Genomic DNA, 19,165 nt, shown 5'->3' on the forward strand with positions numbered 1-19,165 from the left:
TTCTCCTTGACGCAGACCAAGCTGAAGCCCAAGCGGGTCAAAGCCCTGTACAACTGCGTGGCCGACAACCCCGACGAGTTGACGTTCTCTGAGGGGGATGTGATCATCGTGGATGGCGAGGAGGACCAGGAGTGGTGGGTGAGTCTGGGCCTGAGGGGGTCTTTCCCCAGGTGAGGCTGCCCTGCCCTGAGCAGCTTCAGCTGTCCTTTCCGTTTCCCCCTACTTCTGAGGGGTTCCCCCTCGTGGGTGGGCCACGTGGGCTGCAATTTCCAGAGTGCACCTGAGCGTCTGCGAGGAGGATGTGGCCTTGGGAGTCTCGGGCTGCTGCCTCCTCTGCAGTGCAGCGACAGATCAGTGCTTTTTAACCTTTAGATTCTGACCAGCAGTGGATGTGTGCTTAGTTAGTTGCTAAGTCGTGTCTGACTCTCTGCAACCCCATGGACTGAAGCCCGCCAGGCTCCTCTGTCCATGGGATTTCCCAGGCAAGAATACAGGAGTGGGTTGCCGTTTCCTTCTCCAGGGGGTCATCCCGACCTAGGGGTCACACCTGGGTCTCTTCCATCTCCTGCTTTGGCAGGCGGGGGTTCTTTTTCCGCTGAGCCACCCAGGAAACCTGAAGTCACAGCCAGCCTCTGAGCCTTTTTTAAATAGAAATATACAGCATGGTGTTCCCTGGTGGCCTAGTGGGTAGAACTTGGTGTTTTTCACTGTCGTGGCCCCTGGTTCAATCCCTGGTCAGGGAACTAACATCCTGCAAGTCGCATGGCATGGCCAAAAGAATAAGATATATTTTTTAAAGTATCAAGTACGGAAATGCTGCCCATAACTTCCAGGGCTCCTCCACTCATAAAAAAACACACACATACACACACACATTTAAATTTTGGTGGTTTTCTTTTAGACTTTTGCTTACCTACTTAATTTACATCGAGATCAGACTTGATATAGAACTTACATAATTTTCCCAGAGCAAAAGTGAATGATTTACTGAAGTCTCGTAAATGCTTGCCTACATTTAAATAGGGCTCCCTCGTGTTTGCCACTTTCTGTGACTTTGAAGCTCACAAACTTCTGACATTCAGTCCCTTCGTCTATTAAAAAAAACAAAAACACAGATGGGGTGGTGGTCAGATCCTGTCCTATGTGCCCCCCAAGACTGCCAGGACTGTGGTGGGGGCATCTTTGAGGGCACCGACTGCCCTTGAACAGGAGTTCCGAGTAGTAGGCAGGGACTGTTTGAAATGTGAGTGGAAGAAACAACAGTTCAGATGTTTTACCCAAGTAATTCTTTCCCAGAAGTTCTTCCAGACAGTCTTTTTTTTTTCCCCCTCCAAATGCTAAAATGCCCTTCAGAGTTTCCAGCATTTAGAATTTTTATAACCACCTAACCTTGTATTCATTTCAGATCGGCCACATTGACGGAGATCCCAGTCGCAAGGGAGCATTTCCTGTGTCTTTTGTGCACTTTATTGCTGACTGAATTGCTACTGAAGAAAAACACTTCTTTTAAAAGTCATGTCCTGTTTCATTTTTGGTACCAGTACTCTTGCCAGATAACCTGTTTCATGACTTGTAATGTACCCACTTTCTCTAATGCCACTGTTCTGCTTTATAAACTCAAAAGCCAATTTATATATATATATATCAATGAATTGTTTTTATATTTTGTGTTTTTCATGAAACATTGCTATACTTTTATTAGGAAAAACTCAATTTCCTAAGAGGTGAACTGAAAAGTGATTTTTTTTTTTTTCCGAAAAGTGATTTTAACTACATAATCAAGCCTGAATCTACAGCATTAGCTGAACCTCAAAATAGTTTTGAGTGTTGGGAAGAAATGTGTCCTGCTTTTCTTGGCCCATTTCTTTACTCGGTGACCTTTAGCACAGTTATTCTTTTTAGAAAGCCAGTAAACTTTTGCTTTCCAATTCTGCAGCTAACCTGCACTTTCTAGATAAAATGCTTCAGTTCACCTTTAAAGACTTTTTTTTTTAAAGATACCTTGAAAGTTTTCCTTTGAAATCCACCTGACATTTATTTAAAGCAACTTGGGATCCTACACGTAAGCGTATTTTCCAGCACCTGGTGTGCGAGGTTGCAGCTGTCATTGTGTCCTGCATGAGTGTGTAAACTATTATGAACAAGCCTACCTAAGCCAACTAAAGATGGTTTGCTATGGCATACGTCAGCTCCAGATTGTATAAAACTGCATTTCCTGAATTCGGTTCAAAACTAAAGATGACGGATGGTGACACAGTTCTTAAAGCTAGTTTATGCGCTTTAGGTGTCCTGGGATTCGCTTTCTCGAGCCCCCTGGCTACAGCCAGAGTACCGTCACCAAGTCCTCGCTGTTTCCTGCCGAGTGTGCCGCTGCCTTCCCTCCTAGCTCGAGAGAACGTTTCCTCGATTTAGTGTCTTGTGTTTATAGAATATACCAACAGGAATGGTAGTTACACTGTCTTGCAATTTAATCTGTCCACTTGTTTGTAATCACTAACATATCAGAAATCTGTAGGTCCCAGGTAATAAAATAACCCCAGACATCTGGATTTCCTGTTGAAGTCCCATCATATCATTCTTAAACTTAAGCTACTGGGGGCAGGGGGTGGGGGTTAGGTTGTATACAATAAAATAAAAACTCATTAGGTTTAATGAACTTGACTATCATACCTCTTCTTAGTCATGGTGAGCGTAAGATTCAGAGTAGGTATGTTGAAAAATTTGGCGCTCTCTGAGAATAAATAGGCATGTGATGCCAACTTAGATTTTTACCAAAAGCGGTAAATTTAAGGATAGGCTTGGAAAGCAAGGCAACGATGCGGTTTCTGCATGTCATGATGGTACATTTGATTGAAGCAGCCTGTCTTTATTATGCAAGACTCTTGTTGAGTGTAGAGCTTTTTTTATTTCATTGTATTTTTTTTTTCATTGATATTATAAAGGAAGACAGAACAAACTGGAATGTTTTACGATGTTGTATGGCAATTGCGTTTTTGCCTTTCAAAGTTCTGGGTAAAAATGTGTTAGATCTGTAATTACAGTCTTTATTTCCTTTTTGTTTTTAAGCACTACATCTGTTTTCACGAATTGTTCACTTGTTTTTGAACCCTTCATCTAGTTACTTCTCTCACAGACTGAAGGACGTCATCAGCTGTTTTGCACAGTGCACTTCATGTGTCTATCTTAGCACAGCCCTCCCACATCTGTACCTTATGCTCAGTCAGCCTTTTGCCTACTTGGTGCCAGCTATGTAAGGAATTAAAGCTGATCCATATCAACAGTGGAACACCAGTCCCAAACTGATACATCAGGGTCACTGGTACACACATAAATACCTAGGAAATATTTTCCCAGTCTACAATTTGGTGGTGCTATTGTGCAGTAATTAATATTACTCTTACCAGAAGAGAAATTATATTAACTTCCCTACTAATGATGTCCTTTCCTAGTTATTTGCTCTTTGCAAATTAAAAAAAAAAAAAAAAGCAACTGAGAAAAAGGAAAACACTGTAGATAATCTATTTATATTTAAAGTTTACGTTTTGTGACCTCAGCTGCAGGATTCTGGCATTTGGCATGCCATCCTCCATCAGGTCTGACCTCTAGGGATGGCAACTCAGAAATCTGTCCACGGACTAATGGTTAGCGTGTGATCTGTGAAGGGTGGGAACCACGACTGCAGCCTGGATGCTATCTGAGATGTATGATATTCAATTCATTCACTCGATTATTTCCGTCTAGTTGCAGCGCAACTGTATATATTGTATAACCTAAATCAGTTATTTTCATTGTCCTAATTAGAGCATGTTTAATAAGTTTACTCTTCTTGTTAACTAGTCATCTGACTGGAAAAAAATAAAATACTTTTAAATGGACATGGTGTTTTTCATGTTTTTAATCTTTTGAGTGTTCAGTTTTTCATGTTTTTAATCTTTTGAGTTGCTTCAGTTGTGTCTGACTCTTTGCAAACCCATGGACTGTAGCGCACCAGGCTCCTCTGTCCATGGAATTTTCCAGGCAAGAACACTGGAGTCGGTTGCCATGCCCTCCTCAAGGGGATCTTCCCAACCCAGGGATAGAACTACCATGTCTCTTTCGTCTCCTTAATTGGCAGGCAAGTTCTTTACCACTAGCGCCACCTGGGAAGCCCCCTTTAGTCTTTAGTAAAGCACTGTATATAAAAAGTCTTTTTTAAAAAAAAATACACTAGTTTACTGAACATGAAATTCTTCACAGTGTATGACTTCTAACATGATCAGTAATCTTTGAGGGTTTTCAAAGATAATTACTGTGATTTATATTGTGGTTTGCTAACAGGTTATCCTGACAATACACCTTTTAAAGTTTCCCTTTTTGTGACTTGAGTTGACAGCATCACTGTTTCAAACCAACATGATTCGTGGGTCCCTGGACCAGACCTCTGCCTGATTAGAGCTCTGAGCTGGTGAGACTGCATCGCCAGCCAGTGCTGCAGGACAGGTGACCTAGGTCTTCCTCAGAAAGTTCTCCATACTCATTACTCATCGAGAGTGCTTCTGTAACACATAAAAGTCATTAGGCTTATTTGTGTCTAAAAGCAACAAAAGATGTTGCTCTTTTAGTTCCAGTAGGTAGGTAACTTCAATGAGCTAATTGGCTGTTAAATAAGACACATTTTACTAGAAAAACAAATGACTGGTATTTTATACACTTGCATTTTCTTCAGAAAATCCAGAGCAAAAGATCACTCATATTTCTGTAACAGTTCAAAACTGTAGACTGGAAACAAACTATTGAGAAAACAGCTGAACATGAAGCTTACTTCCTCCTTGACTGCAGAATTCAAGGTTTCTCAGAAGTCAATACAGAGTCGAAAGCAGTGGATAAAACTTTGCAGATTGCTTGTGCTTGTTCCTACATAAGTGAAGATACAGTAAAAGAAATAGTAAGTCTGTTCCCCAACTAGATCAGACCCTCCTAATACCTGTCCTAAACCTACAAACCACCAGCGTGGGGACATCCAGGACACGGCCTGCCTGGGTCACCACTTCCTGGGCCCCTTTAGTAACTGCACGCAGTAACACAGGACCCGCGGCCATTGGGAGGGACCCTCACGAGTCAGGACTACGAGGTGCAAGAAAGTGGGGCTGCTGGTGGACGACACACCCCTTCTGCTCACCTGCTTTGCATTCCCTCAAGAGGCAGGAGTGCTGGTTCTGGGCTAACAGCTCACAGCCTGCAGTAGGCTGGTCCGCTGGCTGACCTGCTGTCTGATACATGCATTTCCCTTATGCCAGGTATCAGACAACGTGGCAGACAGCATCTCTCCTGCCTTTGAAAAACCTAAATAATATGGTTTCACCACTTGGTCTGATGAATGAGACTAGTAACCAAGGAGACTGAAAACCTTACCAGGCTGTTGCACTGGTAAACCCACAGGCTGTATTCTTGGTTGTTTGCATCTGTGGTCTTCAGAGCCAGTAAGCTCTTTCCTGCCCCGAGACCATCATCATAACACACCATCCGGATGATTAAATACAGAGCGTGCCGATGCAGAACGTCCTGCAGAGGTCAGGGGAAGAAGAACCGTGCTATGTCTTCACATGTCCACATTTTCCACTGCAGAATTTACCGTGAGGCTTTAAACAGAATGTATCCATCCATGGGTCTATCTGGCTGAACACAGTTTTTACAGGTTTTTCACCAAAAGGGACATTCTGGTGAGCTTGGTTAGGGGCCAATTTGCCTTTAGAATCATGCCTCCCTACGTAAGTTCTAAGAAAACAGACAATCTAAATCTACGGCCCTGTTTTCTACACCCAGCTGACAGCTGCTCTGAATTGGCGTGGGGTCCTAAGCTGAAAACGCATGATGGACCAGCCGTGGGTGTGGGGTGGGACAGGGGGTGGGGGTGGGCTTGGGCCCTGTGCTGTGATTCCTGGTCTGAACTCCCCAACACGTAAAACCCATTTTCCCCTTTAATTAAATTACTTACATACTGATCTGATGTAGACACTTTTATACCGTACTTGGAAACTCCCATAATAAATTCTTCCTCCAGAGGAACGAAGGGCAACTTTCCATCTTGCTTTAAAGTAAAAATAAATTACATTTTAAAAAATCATGTTTCCTTCTTGATTCTGATTAGTCAATTTTAGCATCTGGCCATCGCAAACCCAAACCCTTTAAAGAATGTGGGGCACACAACAGCCCCGCCCTCTTCTCTCCAAAGAGGCAGAAGAAATACCCCCTCACCTTTTCTTTTTTTAAGTAAGATGTCCACAAATTTGACCAGAACTGAGATCCATGTGCTCCATGGTTCTTGTTTGTAAATTGACACTCCTCACAGATACCCGTGGGGCTTATATATTTACACTAGAAAAACATAAGGCTCCTTTTTCAAAGTTTACCGTAACGCCAGCACATTAAATAATAGGAAACATGCTGCAGGAACCACTCTCAAACAGTTTATATCCTACGCAGGTGATGATATGTCTGGTTATCCCAGTGTCCCAGGGCTTTGGGCGAATAAATACAGCTTGACAAATGGTTTTTCAGCTCTTGAAAACATCCATCAGTACTTTGAGCTCTTCAGAAACAAGGAAGACAGCAGATAATGCCTGATGGTTTTCCTAGCAGAATATCACATTTTATCTGCTTAGTGTGCCTGACTTGCCTTCTCTACAACAAATACGATACTGTCAGCCATCAGTAGATGTTCCACACGGTCGACATTTTTGTGGAACCGTTTGCCTACACTGAAGAAATTACAGTCATGAGCTGTGTCCACCGACCTTAGTTCGAGTCCTCAGACGCAAGCACACCCTCATGCCTATCACCTCTCACACAGGGTAAAGCAACTCCAAGAACCCACAGCAATGCTACTGTCAGTCGTGAAGTTCTGACAAGCCCAGTTCTACAGTGCTGTGAAAGACTGAGCAGTCCGTCAGTGTGAAAATAATCCTCGTGTACTTTGTAGGGGGCGGGGGGAGTGCTATTAGCAAACTTTCAGGAGACTATTAGTTGTTGCTTGCACAATGCTGGAATGACTTTATAGATTCCAAAGTAAAATGCTGGGATAATCGTGTTAGTTGCCTGGTCAACGGCAGATGAGACTGGCTGATTTCCCCTCAGACAGAGGAGACTTCCTTCAGGAGGACACGAACGGCATATGAACCGAGCTCACCTCCGTGCGTTAAGAGACCACATGATCTTAAGAGTGACTGACATGCTACAAATTTGGTAAGGGAACCTTCCCATTGCAGTAACATCCCTTTGTTCATGAACACAAAGATGGCAGTTCCATCTTCTAGAGACTCGGGGAGCAACTGACTGTGGCCAGAGTCAGGCTTCCAGCTCATCCACTCCCTTCACTGCTAAGAGTACCGACCTCACAATACTTGATGCACAAACCTGACACTTTTGTCTTCATTTTCACTCTGAATTTTCCTTCGTGATGAATTTATTCTTTTATTTTCTCGGCCTGGATATATTTTCAAAACCCACCTCACCTCAATCCTTGCTGGAGACAGGGTATGAATAGAGAGAGATGGGAGTTCAACACCATGAATGAGATTGCTCATTCAAATAACTGAAAACAGTTCCATGGAGACACAGTTAAGACTTGCCAGAGTGCTCTAAAGCTAAGCCTGTGGTGTGCACTCGCTCACTGCGCTCAGCTCCCCGTTTAAACAAAGAGACCTCCTCAGTCGGCCCCAGAAAGAGTAAAAATCCACTGTTTGAAGGGAGGAACTAAGTCCCTGTGTTCCTCCATGACTCGGTCCCCAGGTCCCTCCTCTGACCACCGCGCTCAGTGACATCTTAACAGTGATAAAAGCGTGGCTTCAGGAGAAGCAGTGAAGAGACTGGAAGAGTGGCATCTGTCTCCAAAGCCACGAATTCACCCCAAAATCTGAGAAAAAAAAAATTCTTTTTTTTTTTTTTTTACCTGAGCAACATCTATATAATTTATCAGGTCCAGTGGCCCCTCAAGACTTTTCCCCTCTGAGAGTTTCAGTTTCTCAATGGCACCAACATACTTTATTCGAAATTCTGCACAGGTGTCTGAATTGTTGTTGCTTTGTCCTAAAGGTGAAGGAAAAATCGTTTAAGAGTAAGACTTCAAAAGAAACAGCTGCGTTACAGGGTATCTTTAACCCCTCCCCACACAAGAAATCGCCTGTATCATTAGAACTAAAACTTTAATAAAAATTAAGAATTTTAAATGCAAACTTTTTGATGTAATGGGAAAGAACTTGAATTTTCACTAACCTTTCCCTCAGTGACTCACAATGTACTAAATGTATAAAATCTCAGTAGGAATAAATTAAGTATTAATAGCCTTCACTTCATCAAAAAGAAAAACTAAAATGTCAACTTGACAATGATTGAGCACCTCTATAATGCATATGACATTTGATTATTTTTTTGGTTTCTTCTCCCACTTTCCCATGGGAACTTTAACTTTCTTTCCTGATTCAGGAAACCTGATCTACCATTCAGCCAGAAAAGACCAGGCTTTCTTTCCCCCAGTGTAGATGAAGTAATGCCAGACAGGACCAGATGGTAAGAGGTGAAGAACTCCATGTGCCATAAAGTCCAGCCAGTACAAGGTACCACAAAGGATTTACAACATCTGACATAGTAAGGGAATACCATGGTCATTCTTAGATCATGTTTATGTAACACAAAGATGCCCACATTTTAAATATTTCAAAGCACCTGGATAAAGACAATAGACCTTATGCTACCATATCCCCTTTTACACCTCTCCTGCTCTCACCACCTTGCATGGACTGAGTTGTCTGTGATCCCAAAAGAAGAAGGATTTTGTGTAACAAAATGAATGTAGTAGGTTTCCAATTAGACACCAGCTAACAGGTGGGTCAGAAGCCACCTTTTGATTTCTAGAGAGCTGTCTTTCAGGAGGCTGCATAAATGTTTCCAAGGGCCAGTGACAGACCCTTGCTTATAACCGTGTGCTCCTGATGTTAACGAGCTGGTACATCTCTGGGAACAAGGCTCCTTAGTCTTTTTAATCAGCAGGACATTGTTCTATCCCCCGCAAACAATGTAACTCCAAAATAACTCACCCTCCACCAGCCCACTTCTTAACAAAGCTATTCTAATACTTCTAAACTGTCACTACCAAGTAGCCACACATAATTTCGCTCCACAACCATTACGAGCAGTTTGCTCCCATAGCTTTCACTACCCATTCCTCACCCCAACCCTCCTTCCACCAGATCCTGGGCCATTTCTGAACTCTTATCAAAAATGACAGAGCGGAGAAAGAAAACCCCAAATACTCAAGAACTCCTCGTCCACTCTGGTAAAACCATGTGAACCTCAGTTAAAAGCCCGAGATGATGAACGACCCCACCTCCGTCCATACCTGAGCTCTTGGTGGAGTCGGTGTCGAGGCTTGCCACCGTGCTGGACCGTGAGAGCCCCCCAAGGCTGGAGTCTACAGACTGAGAAGTAACAATCAAACACACACACACACACGTTTTAAACATAATCAGAAGCACTATCTTCTTTCAAGTTTTTTACCAAACATTCAAATGACTTATTTACGATCACTGAATTAACACATATAAAATCAGGTCAGTTATTCATGCAGATCGACTGCGACAGAGTCTTTTGAAGACAAATTCCATAGCAGACTTCAAAAAAAAAAAAACAACCCATAATCCCAACTGCTCTTCCCATAACACAATAAGTCTGGGATCAACACTTTCCGTTTAAATTAAAGCCATTACCTCTATAGCCTTATAAGATAGTTGATACATACATCATATTGAGACTTGAAATTTCACATCACATGTGAAAATCTATACTTCACTTTCACATTATTTCCACAGAACCCAAGAAGAACTCTGTGCAGAATGCAGGCAGGGAGTGTTCTCCTGTTTAGTAAATGAGTAGAGAGATGCAGAACGGTGAAGTGATTTACCCAAGGTTACGTCTAGTCACCCCAGATCTCAACCCCACGTCTCCTGACCCTCACCCCGGTATCGCAATGCCTCCAACTACTACCTGGCCCCAGCAGGTAAACACAGGTGGAGCGGCAGACCAGAGAATAACTGTGATATAAATCTGTGATGTGAATTACAAAGAAAAACCAATGAAACTGTTCAGCAAAATTCAGAGAATCATACGTGTCAGTGTAGTTTGTTCTACAGAATCATACTCTCAGTGTGCTTAATTTTTTAGAAATAAGTAAAAACCTTTGATTAAAAAAAAAATCACTTTTTGGGAATTCCCTGGTTGTCCAGGGGTTAGGACTCAGCACTTTTACTGCCGGGGCCAAGAGCTGATCCCTGGTTGGGGAACTAAGATCCCACAAGCTGCACGGCTTGGCCAAAAAAAAAAAAATCACTTTTTTATGCTTCAAATCAAAATTATATTTTAAAAATACAGTCAAATTTTCATGTTTAAGAAGTGAATCAAGATGAATGTAAAAATGTATCAAGTCTTCAATTTTATTTCTTCCCTTTCTTAATAATTGCATTTCTGGGAATCTCAAACAAGAGCAGAGCTATACGCATAGAGAGGGTCATCATCACGTTGGGCTTCCCTGGTGGCTCAGATAGTAAAGAATCCTCCCACAATGCGGGAGACCTGGGTTCGATCCCTGGGTTGGGAAGATCCCCTGGAGAAGGGAAAGGCTACCCCCTCCAGTATTCTGGCCTGGAGAATTCCATGGACTGTATAGTCCATGGGGTCGTAGAGTTGGACACGACTGAGTGACTTTCATTTTCAAACAAGAGCAGAGCTGTATGCACAGAGAGGGTCATCATCACGTTTGTGTGGTTCTGACAACCTGGAAAAAACCTGAATATTCAAAGAGTGAAGGAAGGGGACCTGGAATTAAGATGCTGTTACAGAGTCAGGCTGCCTTCTGGGAAGGGAGTAACAGAGCGAGCTTTTGTGCTTCCAGTTACCCCCATATGCAGGAGAAGGCCAGAACCTAGCGACCCCCTGAGCAAGGAGGAAGGGGAGGGAGAAACTGGCCTATTTCCCCTGGTTCTGAATGCAAGAGCAGAAGCTTACTTCATCCTAGAGCACACGTCTAACTGTCACAAGCCTTCATAGAAGCCACACGAGACTCCCCGTCACTTGGGGGTAAGACCTCACTCAGGAGCACGGGTCTTTCTGGATCCCCCCGGCACCCCCAACCCTGCCAGGGTGGCAGGTCCTTGAATCAGCACACGAGCTCTGGTCCAACTCGGCCAGCAGCAGGTCCGTGCGTCTCCCCTTCTCCATTGTCTGAACTAGAAAACAGGAAACTGGGCCCAGTTCAAGCCTACGGGCCTCATGCTGAGGTAAGAGCCAGGCGATTCTCTACGAGCTTCAGGAATTTAGATGCCTTAAAGAAAATCATAGTCGTCCCATTCCCAGACTGCACAGGTCTCCAAAAATGTCAGGTTTCCATGGTTTCGGCTACACGCTGAAAGCTCAGCCCTCCCGCCTGATGGAAATTCCTGCAGGGCAGTGGTGTCAGTGGTGTCATGTTCTTCCCTGAGTGTGGCTATCCTCACCCAGGGCGCTGCCCCCAGGCTGGCAAGAGGCACCCCCTGGAGGTTCTAGGCCTTGGGCTCCTCTCCTGCCACCTGCCTCGCCCAGTCCAGGTTCTGGGCACAGACACCTTTCACAATTGGGAGCTCACAAAGGTGAAGAATGATTTTAAAAAGGCTTTCTAGTCCTGGGGGCTTCCCTGGTGGCTCAGACGGTAAAGCATCTACCTGCAATGCAGGAGACCCGGGTTCAATCCCTGTGTCGGAAAGATCCCCTGGAGAAGGAAATGGCAACCCACTCCAGTATTCTTGCCTAGAGAATTCCCTGGATGGAGAAGCCTGACAGGCTACAGTCCATGGGGCTGCAAAGAGTCGGATACAACTGAGCGACTTCAGTTTCAGTTTTCTAGTCCTAGTCCAGTGGGCCAGGACTCGGGACTCTGAGGGCCCTGAACACTCAAATCAGCACATTTGCCTCACTCTCCAACTCACTCCCTGTGGTGGACACAGAATTATAATGACACACACACAAGTCAAGCCCTAGAATCCAAGACATCCAGTTCCTTGACCGCCTGTCAATTTCCTTGACTGCCTGTCAATTTCCTTGACCAGTGTTTCAATGAGACCTCTCACAGGTCCCAATTCATCTACATTAGTGGATTTAAGGACTTCAGAAAAATCTTCCAAAGCAAAATAAAATTAAATCAAATGCAGGATGTATCTTGTGCAAAAAAAAGAATGTAAAAACCTCCAGTTTGAAGAATATCAGCAGGTCTGCCACACTTAGTACCTTTCATGCAGCATCACTCAGAAGAAACAGTTCTCACTGTTACGACCGAAGTCTCCGCTCCACCACCTACCTTGCTCTTGGTACTGATTTCACTGCTCTGGGAACTGCTACTGCTGTGGCGCTTTTTGCCTTTCCGAAACATCTTCCACCATAGCTTGATCTGCAGGCGCTCCTCTGGAAAAGCAAGCTTTATTTAGATATATGGAGAGAAGCAACTTTAAATCCCTTTACAACATAGTAGGAATAAAATTAAATAATAATCATCAATTCCTCCCAGTTCCCTGGTATACTTCTTTTCCTTAAAAAATAAATATTCCCTGCCAACCCACAAAATTTGGATACTATTTCATTCTTATACTTTTCTTGAATAACCAAGTTTTAACCCAGTGAACCTGAAAGGTAGGAACCTTTTTGTCGTCTCTAGAAGTATGAAAAGCCCCAATCTGAGGTACCAGACACCTGTCAAATAGTCTCAAAATAGTCAAGTGCCTGCCTTCTCTTTAATCAAGCCTAGACGTTAGTAAAATATGTGACATATTAGTTTATCAACCAAGATTCTGAGATCAGTTACCATCTCCACTTGCTGTTCTGTAAACAGCAGGGCCAAGAACTGAAAGCACTGACGCCTCTGGGGTTTGGTGCATTTTTCTTAAAGTCGCAAACTATGTTTAGGGAAAGGCAGACATGACAATAATGTCAGGTGCTACCTCTCGCCTCATTCCAGTAAGGCCAGGAAGGTGACCTTAAATATTCCAGAGTCAGCCTTATGTAGGATCTTTAATGAACTATTTCTCCTTACCCACTTCATAGGAGCAAGCATATTATACTTGAACAATGATGAACTGGCCAGAGAAATGTTTCATAGTTCAAGTGCTTTCACACTGTCTTACTTAATCCTCACAGCATCTGGAGACACCCGGAGTCTGCTCCAAGTGTTCTGTGCGGGTCTGTCTGCGTCCTGTATCCCGCTGGGCTCTGCCCCCAACCCCCAAAGGGGTTTACAGAAGGGAGGTTAGAATCCACGTTTCACAGATGAGGGAACTGTGACCCATCTTTCAGGAGAATGTATGAATTCGAGAAACTAACAATTGTTTACTAAAGACTGATTCTACAGAGGGAAAGGGGGTCTGCTTACTGCAGAATCGAATGCTATTCTACCGTCTTCAAAGGTTCCAGAGAGCGGTCTGCAAAGATAGCTTCCTTTCACTCTGACATGGTCAGGTCTTGACAGAAAAACAAGATACCTGATGAAGGAAAAGAATGAGTAAATCAGTGAATGTCCCTCTCCAATGAACAGTTTCTCCCAGTGAAACTGGAGATACTCCCCTCCCCAACCCCCCCACCAAGTCCATTCACAAGCATCTGACCTTTGACTTGACTCCTGAGCCCAAGCATTTTGATCAGCCCCATCATCCAATTTATTTCTATTATTTTTGCTTCATTTGTGGAGTAGCAAGAACACCCAACTCATTCATTCATTCTTTCTTTCCTCAGTGGCCAGCGAGCCCCTATCAGGTGCTTGGACTACACCAATGAATAAGACAGATAAAGTCTCTGACCTCAGGGAGCTTATTTTTTATTTATTTTTAATTACTTTTATTTTTTTCGGTGTGGGACCTTAGTTCCCCCACCAGGAATCAAACCCATGCCCCCTGCACTGGAAGCATGGGGCCCTAACCCCTGGACCACTGGGGAAGTCCAGGGGGCTCATTTTTACAGGGAGCAGCCAGACCAACATGAAAACCAAGTATCAAACACGTTATTTGGAAATAATAATTGCTCTAAGGGGAACTAAAGCAAGTTAAGGAGATAGTGATCAAAGGAAGGGGTGACTCTGTGAGATAGAAAAAAAGACATTCTGAGGAGGTGACAGCCAAGACCTGAGAGAAGCAGGAGCAGACATGATGTGGAGAAGCAGGACCGTGAGTGGAGCACACAGCAAGTGCACAGGTCCTGAGGGACGCCAGCTGACGCGAGGGCCAGTGAGACGCCAGGACGACTAGGAACAGGAGGCGGAGGGACAGGGACAGGCGAGGCAGAGCCACAGAGCACCTCGCAGGCCACAGCAGAAGCTGGGGTTTTATTCTGGCTTTCACAGGAAGTCTCTGGAAGGTTTCAAAGAGCAGTCAGGTGGTACGATCAAATTTCTGTTTTAGAAAGATGACTGGCTGCTGGGTAGGGAACTAGCTACAGAGCGTAAGAGTAAAAAGAGGGAGACTACTGAGAAAGCTTTGGTGGGTGACTTGTTGGATAACTCTGTTGCCGATGAGAGCTTCGCCATTGTGGGATACTTTTCCGTTAGAGAAGGCAAGAGAGCCTTATTCCAAGGTATGCCCAAAACTGGATAACCCTAGCAGCACAAAGTACCATAATCTTTCAAGTCCATATATATATATATATACACACCAATTTTAATGATTTTTTAAAAATTTGATAGTATTGTTATAGATTCCCAGAGCATCTATTCAAACCCCTAGAATACTAGAATGATTTGAAAGTCACTACATTATAAGGCCTTGGCAACTCCTTAAGACTTTCTTTTTTCATCATTAGTCTAGGAGCTGTAGGGGAAAAGCACTTATGAAAGCCTTTGATATCTGCCACTATTTTGATGCATGTTCTTAATTAAGCAAATCATTCTCATCTCTGAATTATTCATGCATAAAGATGAGGCCAAAGATACTGCTACTTGGATGTTGCACAGACTCATCAAAGGCAGAAATGCCTAAAGCAGAAGCCATCTTCCCCTCCACACCTGCTCCTCTCCTCTCCCTTTCAGTAAATTACATTATTTCTAGTATAAAGTGGGAAACCACCAACCCCTCACTGTTCTCCAGCCCCACATCCAGTTAAACCCAAGATGCAGTGATTCTACCATCTGTAGATTATACCATTCATGAATCAAACAGGGCCTGCATTGTTCTAGACTATGGTTACATAGAAATACTTTTTCATTATCTGATGAAAGTGATAGATCCTTAACCTATAAAAAAATGCACAAAGTGTGGAATGCAATTTAAGGAATTCACCAGCCTCCAGGAGACATTTCAAGGGAGAGGGACCCTGTCCTGAGACAGGTTGGGTCCTGGGACCCTTTGCTGCAATGCCTGCATCTGGACAAATGCCTCCTTGAGCAACAAAATATGAAGAAACTATATGGAACTAAAAATAACCATGTGCGTGCATGCACAAATATCTTGGAGGAAAAGCTATGACAAACCTAGACAGCAAATTAAAGAGCAGAGACATGGCTTTGCAGACAAAGGTCCATATAGTCAAAGCTATGATTTTTCCAGTAGTCATGTATAGATGTGACAGTTGGATCATAAAGAACGCTGAGTGCTGAAGAATTGATGCTTTTGAATTGTGGTGCTGGAGAAGACTCTTGAGAATCTCCTGGACAGCAAAGAAATCAAACCAGTCAATTCTAAAGGGAATCAAACCTGAATATTCACTGGAAAGACTGATGTTGAAGCACCAATACTTTGGTAAAAGAGCTGACTCATTGGAAAAGACTGATACTAGGAAAGATTGAAAGCAAAAGGAGAAGGGGGCAGCAGAGGATGAAGACAGTAAGATAGCATCACTGACTCAACAGACATGAATCTGAGCAAACTCTGAGAGATAATGGGAGGATGGGAAGCCTAGCGTGCTACAGTCCATGGGGTCACAAAGAGTAGAACACAACTTAGCAACTCAATAACAACAATACACGTGCAATTGGGGCAAATTCTGGACAGGCACAAAAAGACCAAAAACCCAACTACCACTTCTGAAGACCAAAAACAGGGTACTGCACATGCCTCCTGCGCTCACCACCAAGTTCAGTTCAGTTCAGTTGATCAGACGTGTCCAACTCTTTGCGACCCCATGAATCGCAGCACATCAGGCTTTCCTGTCCATCTCCAACTCCCAGAGCTTACTCAAACTCATGTCCATCGAGTTGGTGATGCCATCCAACCATCTCATTCTCTGCGTCCCTTTCTCCTCCTGCCTGAAATCTTTCCCAGCATCAGGGTCTTTTCAAGTAAGTCAGTTCTTTGCATCAGGTGGCCAAAGTATTAGAGCTTCAACTTCAAAATCAGTCCTTCCAAGGAGCAAGTGTCTTTTAATTTCATGGCTGCAGTCACTGTCTGCAGTGATTCTGGAGCCCAAGCAGAGAAAGTCTCACTGTTTCCATTGTTTCCCCATCTACTGGCCATGAAGTGATGAGGCTGGATGCCATGATCTTTGTTTTTTGAATGTTGAGTTTTAAGCCAGCTTTTTCACTCTCCTCTTTCATTTTCATCAAGAGGCATTTAAGTTCCTCTTCACTTTCTGCCATAAGGATGGTGTCATCTGCATATCTGAAGTTACTGAAATTTCTCCTTACAATCTTGATTCCAGCTTGTGCTTCATCTAGCCCGGCATCTCACATGATGCACTCTGCATAGAAGTTAAATAAGCAAGGTGACAATAAGCAAGGAGTACCTTGAGGTACTCCTTTCCCGATTGGAACCAGTCTGTTGTTCCATGTCTGGTTCTAACTGTTGCTTCTTGACCTGCATACAGATTTATCAGGAAGCAGATAAGGCAGTCTGGTATTCCCATCTCTTTAAGAATTTTCCACAGTTTGTTGTGATCCACAGTCAAAGGCTTTGTAGTAGTTAATAAAGCAGATGTTTTTCTGGAACTCTCTTGCTTTTTTGATGATGCCAACAGAAGTTGGCAATTTGACCACCACCAAAGGGGTGGGAAAACCACCTAAAGCCACCCCTCCTGCCTGACCCCTAAACACACCCCTACCCTCTGGCCAAGCTTTGCTTGAATTTCTTGACTGGACTCTTATCAATTTCTATTGATTAGGGAAGGCTAAGACCACTGGCTGGTATCAGTCCTAGCTGGACTTCTTGCCATTTCAAATCTATCACCAAGCTCCAGCTAAAATGATTTATTTAAAACTCAAGTCAGATGCCATGTAACCAACTTAAAATCTTTCACTGGCTCTGTAAAGTTAAAGCCTGAAGTCAAGGCTCTTTGCCAGGACAAGCACAGTTGGTCCTGCCTGACCTGGCTCACATCGACCTCTCCAGTCTCATCTTCCACAATCAACTTCACACTCACCTAATATGTAAAGAATGCACAGCTGCTTGAGGTTCTCAGCATGCATTATGCTCCCTGTTTCCACACTTTGCTCCTGCTGTTCCCTCTGCCTACAATACTCTTCCACCTTCTACTTGATTTGCTAACTTCGGTCACTGTCAAGACTCAGTTCAAACTTCTTCTAGAAAGCCTCCAAGTTGGGCTAAGGGATGGTCCTCCACATCTTGATCTTAGCATGAGTCGGCTACTGACCACTTGTAACTATCTCAGAACTGTGAGTGCATCAAAGACCAGGGCTAGGTCATCTCTGTATACCCGATGCCTGGCACAGCCTGACAGAGGCCACGCTAGCCAACTAGAGAACTTTCTTATGAGATAATACCCAGATGACAACTTCCACATACTGAATACCTACCATTTGCTGCCCAGTGCTCACTGCCATATACATACGTACATAGAGGTATCTACATGTATATGTATGTGTATGTATGTGTGTTACCCTGGTGGCTCAACAGTAAAGAATCCTCCTGCCAATGCAGGAGCCCAGGGATCCAGATCCCTGGGTGGGGAAGATCCCCTGGAGAAAGCAATGGCAACCCACTCCAGTATTCTTACCTGGGAAATCCCATGGACAGAGGAGCCTGGAGGGCTAACAGTCCATGCTCAGTAGCTCAGTCGTGTCCAGCTCTTTGTGATCCCAAGGACTGTAGCCCGCCTGGTGCCTCCATCCATGGGGATCTTCCTGGGGAAGATCTTCCTCATCCTGGGGATCTTCCTGCCCCAGGGATCTAACTGCTGTCTCTTACATCTCATGCATTGGCAGGCAGGTTCTTTATCACCAACACCACCTGGGAAGCCCAAAGTCCATGGAGTCACAGCAGAGTCAGACACTACCGAGCGACAAAAAATGCCATATATATATGTCCTTGTGCTGTATATACAGTACCTCTGACCCTCTCTACTTACCAGCAAGGTTGCAATATTACAGCCCCTTTCAAATGAGGCAGTCAAAGCTCTAAGTTTATTAAGCAGCTTGCCCAAGGCCACAAGGCTAATAATCAGTTTGGTTCAATCACTTAGTTGGGTCTGACTCTATGACCCCATGGACTGCAATACACCAGGTCTCCCTGTCCATCACCAACTTCCCGGAGCTTACTCAAACTCATGTCCATTGAGTCAGTGATGCCATCCAACCATCTCATCCTCAGTCGTCAACTTCTCCTCTCGCCTTCAGTCTTTCCCAGCATCAGGGTCTTTTCCAATAGGTCAGTTCTTCACATCGCCAAAGTATTGGAGTTCCAGCTTCAACATCAGTCCTTCCAATTAATATTCAGTGCTGATTTCCTTTAGGATTGACTGGTTGGATCTCCTTGTAGTCCAAGGGACACTCAAGTCTTCTCCACAGTTCTTCCGCGCATCAGCTTTCTTTGTGATCCAACTCTCACATGATTAAGGCCAAATCTGGAGCCTCGGTAGAGCTGCCGCCAAAGCTCCTCGCAGACTCCACCCAGCTCCCCAGGTATTCGTCGCCGTCGTGACCGCCTGCCACGTGCTGGTGCGCTGCACAACAGACAGACACAGCCCCGGCCCCGCGCTGCGGGGAAAACCCCAGCGAGCGGAGAAACCGACAAGATCCCGCACAAAAAAAGGAGGCCGCTCTTCGTCGCCCTGAGCTCAGATCACGGCCGGGCGCGGGGAACAGCCCCGCGGGTGTTCGCACCCCATCGCCTTCCGACAGGACCGGCCAGACGCCACACCCGTCGTCACCGGGGCCGCAGTCCCAGGACCCTGCCTC

At 44.4% G+C, this 19,165-nt stretch overlaps 2 protein-coding genes across 3 annotated transcripts in view; one reads left to right on the top strand and one right to left on the bottom strand.

The window, feature by feature from the left end:
* Positions 1-3,875, top strand: part of ASAP2 (ArfGAP with SH3 domain, ankyrin repeat and PH domain 2) — a 137,756-nt gene extending 133,881 nt beyond the window's left edge. The window contains exons 27-28 of the mRNA XM_010852043.1: positions 16-138; positions 1,406-3,875. Coding sequence (XP_010850345.1) covers positions 16-138; positions 1,406-1,480 — 198 coding nt within the window. The 3' untranslated portion in view covers positions 1,481-3,875. The remainder of the gene's footprint in view (positions 1-15; positions 139-1,405) is intronic.
* Positions 3,876-4,563: 688 nt separating this feature from the next.
* Positions 4,564-18,546, bottom strand: ITGB1BP1 (integrin beta 1 binding protein 1). 2 transcript variants are annotated; one of them, XM_010852044.1, is made up of 9 exons: positions 18,527-18,546; positions 13,424-13,532; positions 12,359-12,462; positions 9,374-9,452; positions 7,928-8,064; positions 6,235-6,354; positions 5,975-6,067; positions 5,392-5,541; positions 4,633-4,893 (listed from the first exon to the last, which is right to left on the bottom strand). In XM_010852044.1, the coding sequence occupies exons 3-9, from the start codon at positions 12,428-12,430 to the stop codon at positions 4,822-4,824; spliced, it is 723 nt and encodes a 240-aa protein (XP_010850346.1). In that variant the 5' UTR covers positions 12,431-12,462; positions 13,424-13,532; positions 18,527-18,546; the 3' UTR covers positions 4,633-4,821. The 2 variants fall into 2 exon arrangements, with proteins under 2 accessions (XP_010850347.1, XP_010850346.1); XM_010852045.1 differs by lacking the exon at positions 6,235-6,354 and having other exon boundaries at positions 4,564-4,893; positions 18,527-18,544.
* Positions 18,547-19,165: the final 619 nt, after the last annotated feature.

Source organism: Bison bison, unplaced genomic scaffold, assembly GCF_000754665.1.
Source record: "Bison bison bison isolate TAMUID 2011002044 unplaced genomic scaffold, Bison_UMD1.0 scf7180017864307, whole genome shotgun sequence".
In the NCBI taxonomy this organism is placed as follows: Eukaryota; Metazoa; Chordata; class Mammalia; order Artiodactyla; family Bovidae; genus Bison; species Bison bison.

Coding starts and splice junctions, on each gene's coding strand:
- ITGB1BP1 (XM_010852044.1), bottom strand. CDS start 12,430: ATGTTTCGGAAAGGCAAAAAGCGCCACAGCAGTAGCAGTTCCCAGAGC. Junction 8,065..9,373: donor CGACTCCACCAAGAGCTCAG/GTATGGACGGAG, acceptor CTTCACCTTTAG/GACAAAGCAACAACAATTCA. Junction 6,355..7,927: donor ATTATATAGATGTTGCTCAG/GTAAAAAAAAAA, acceptor ATGTTTTTCTAG/TGTAAATATATAAGCCCCAC.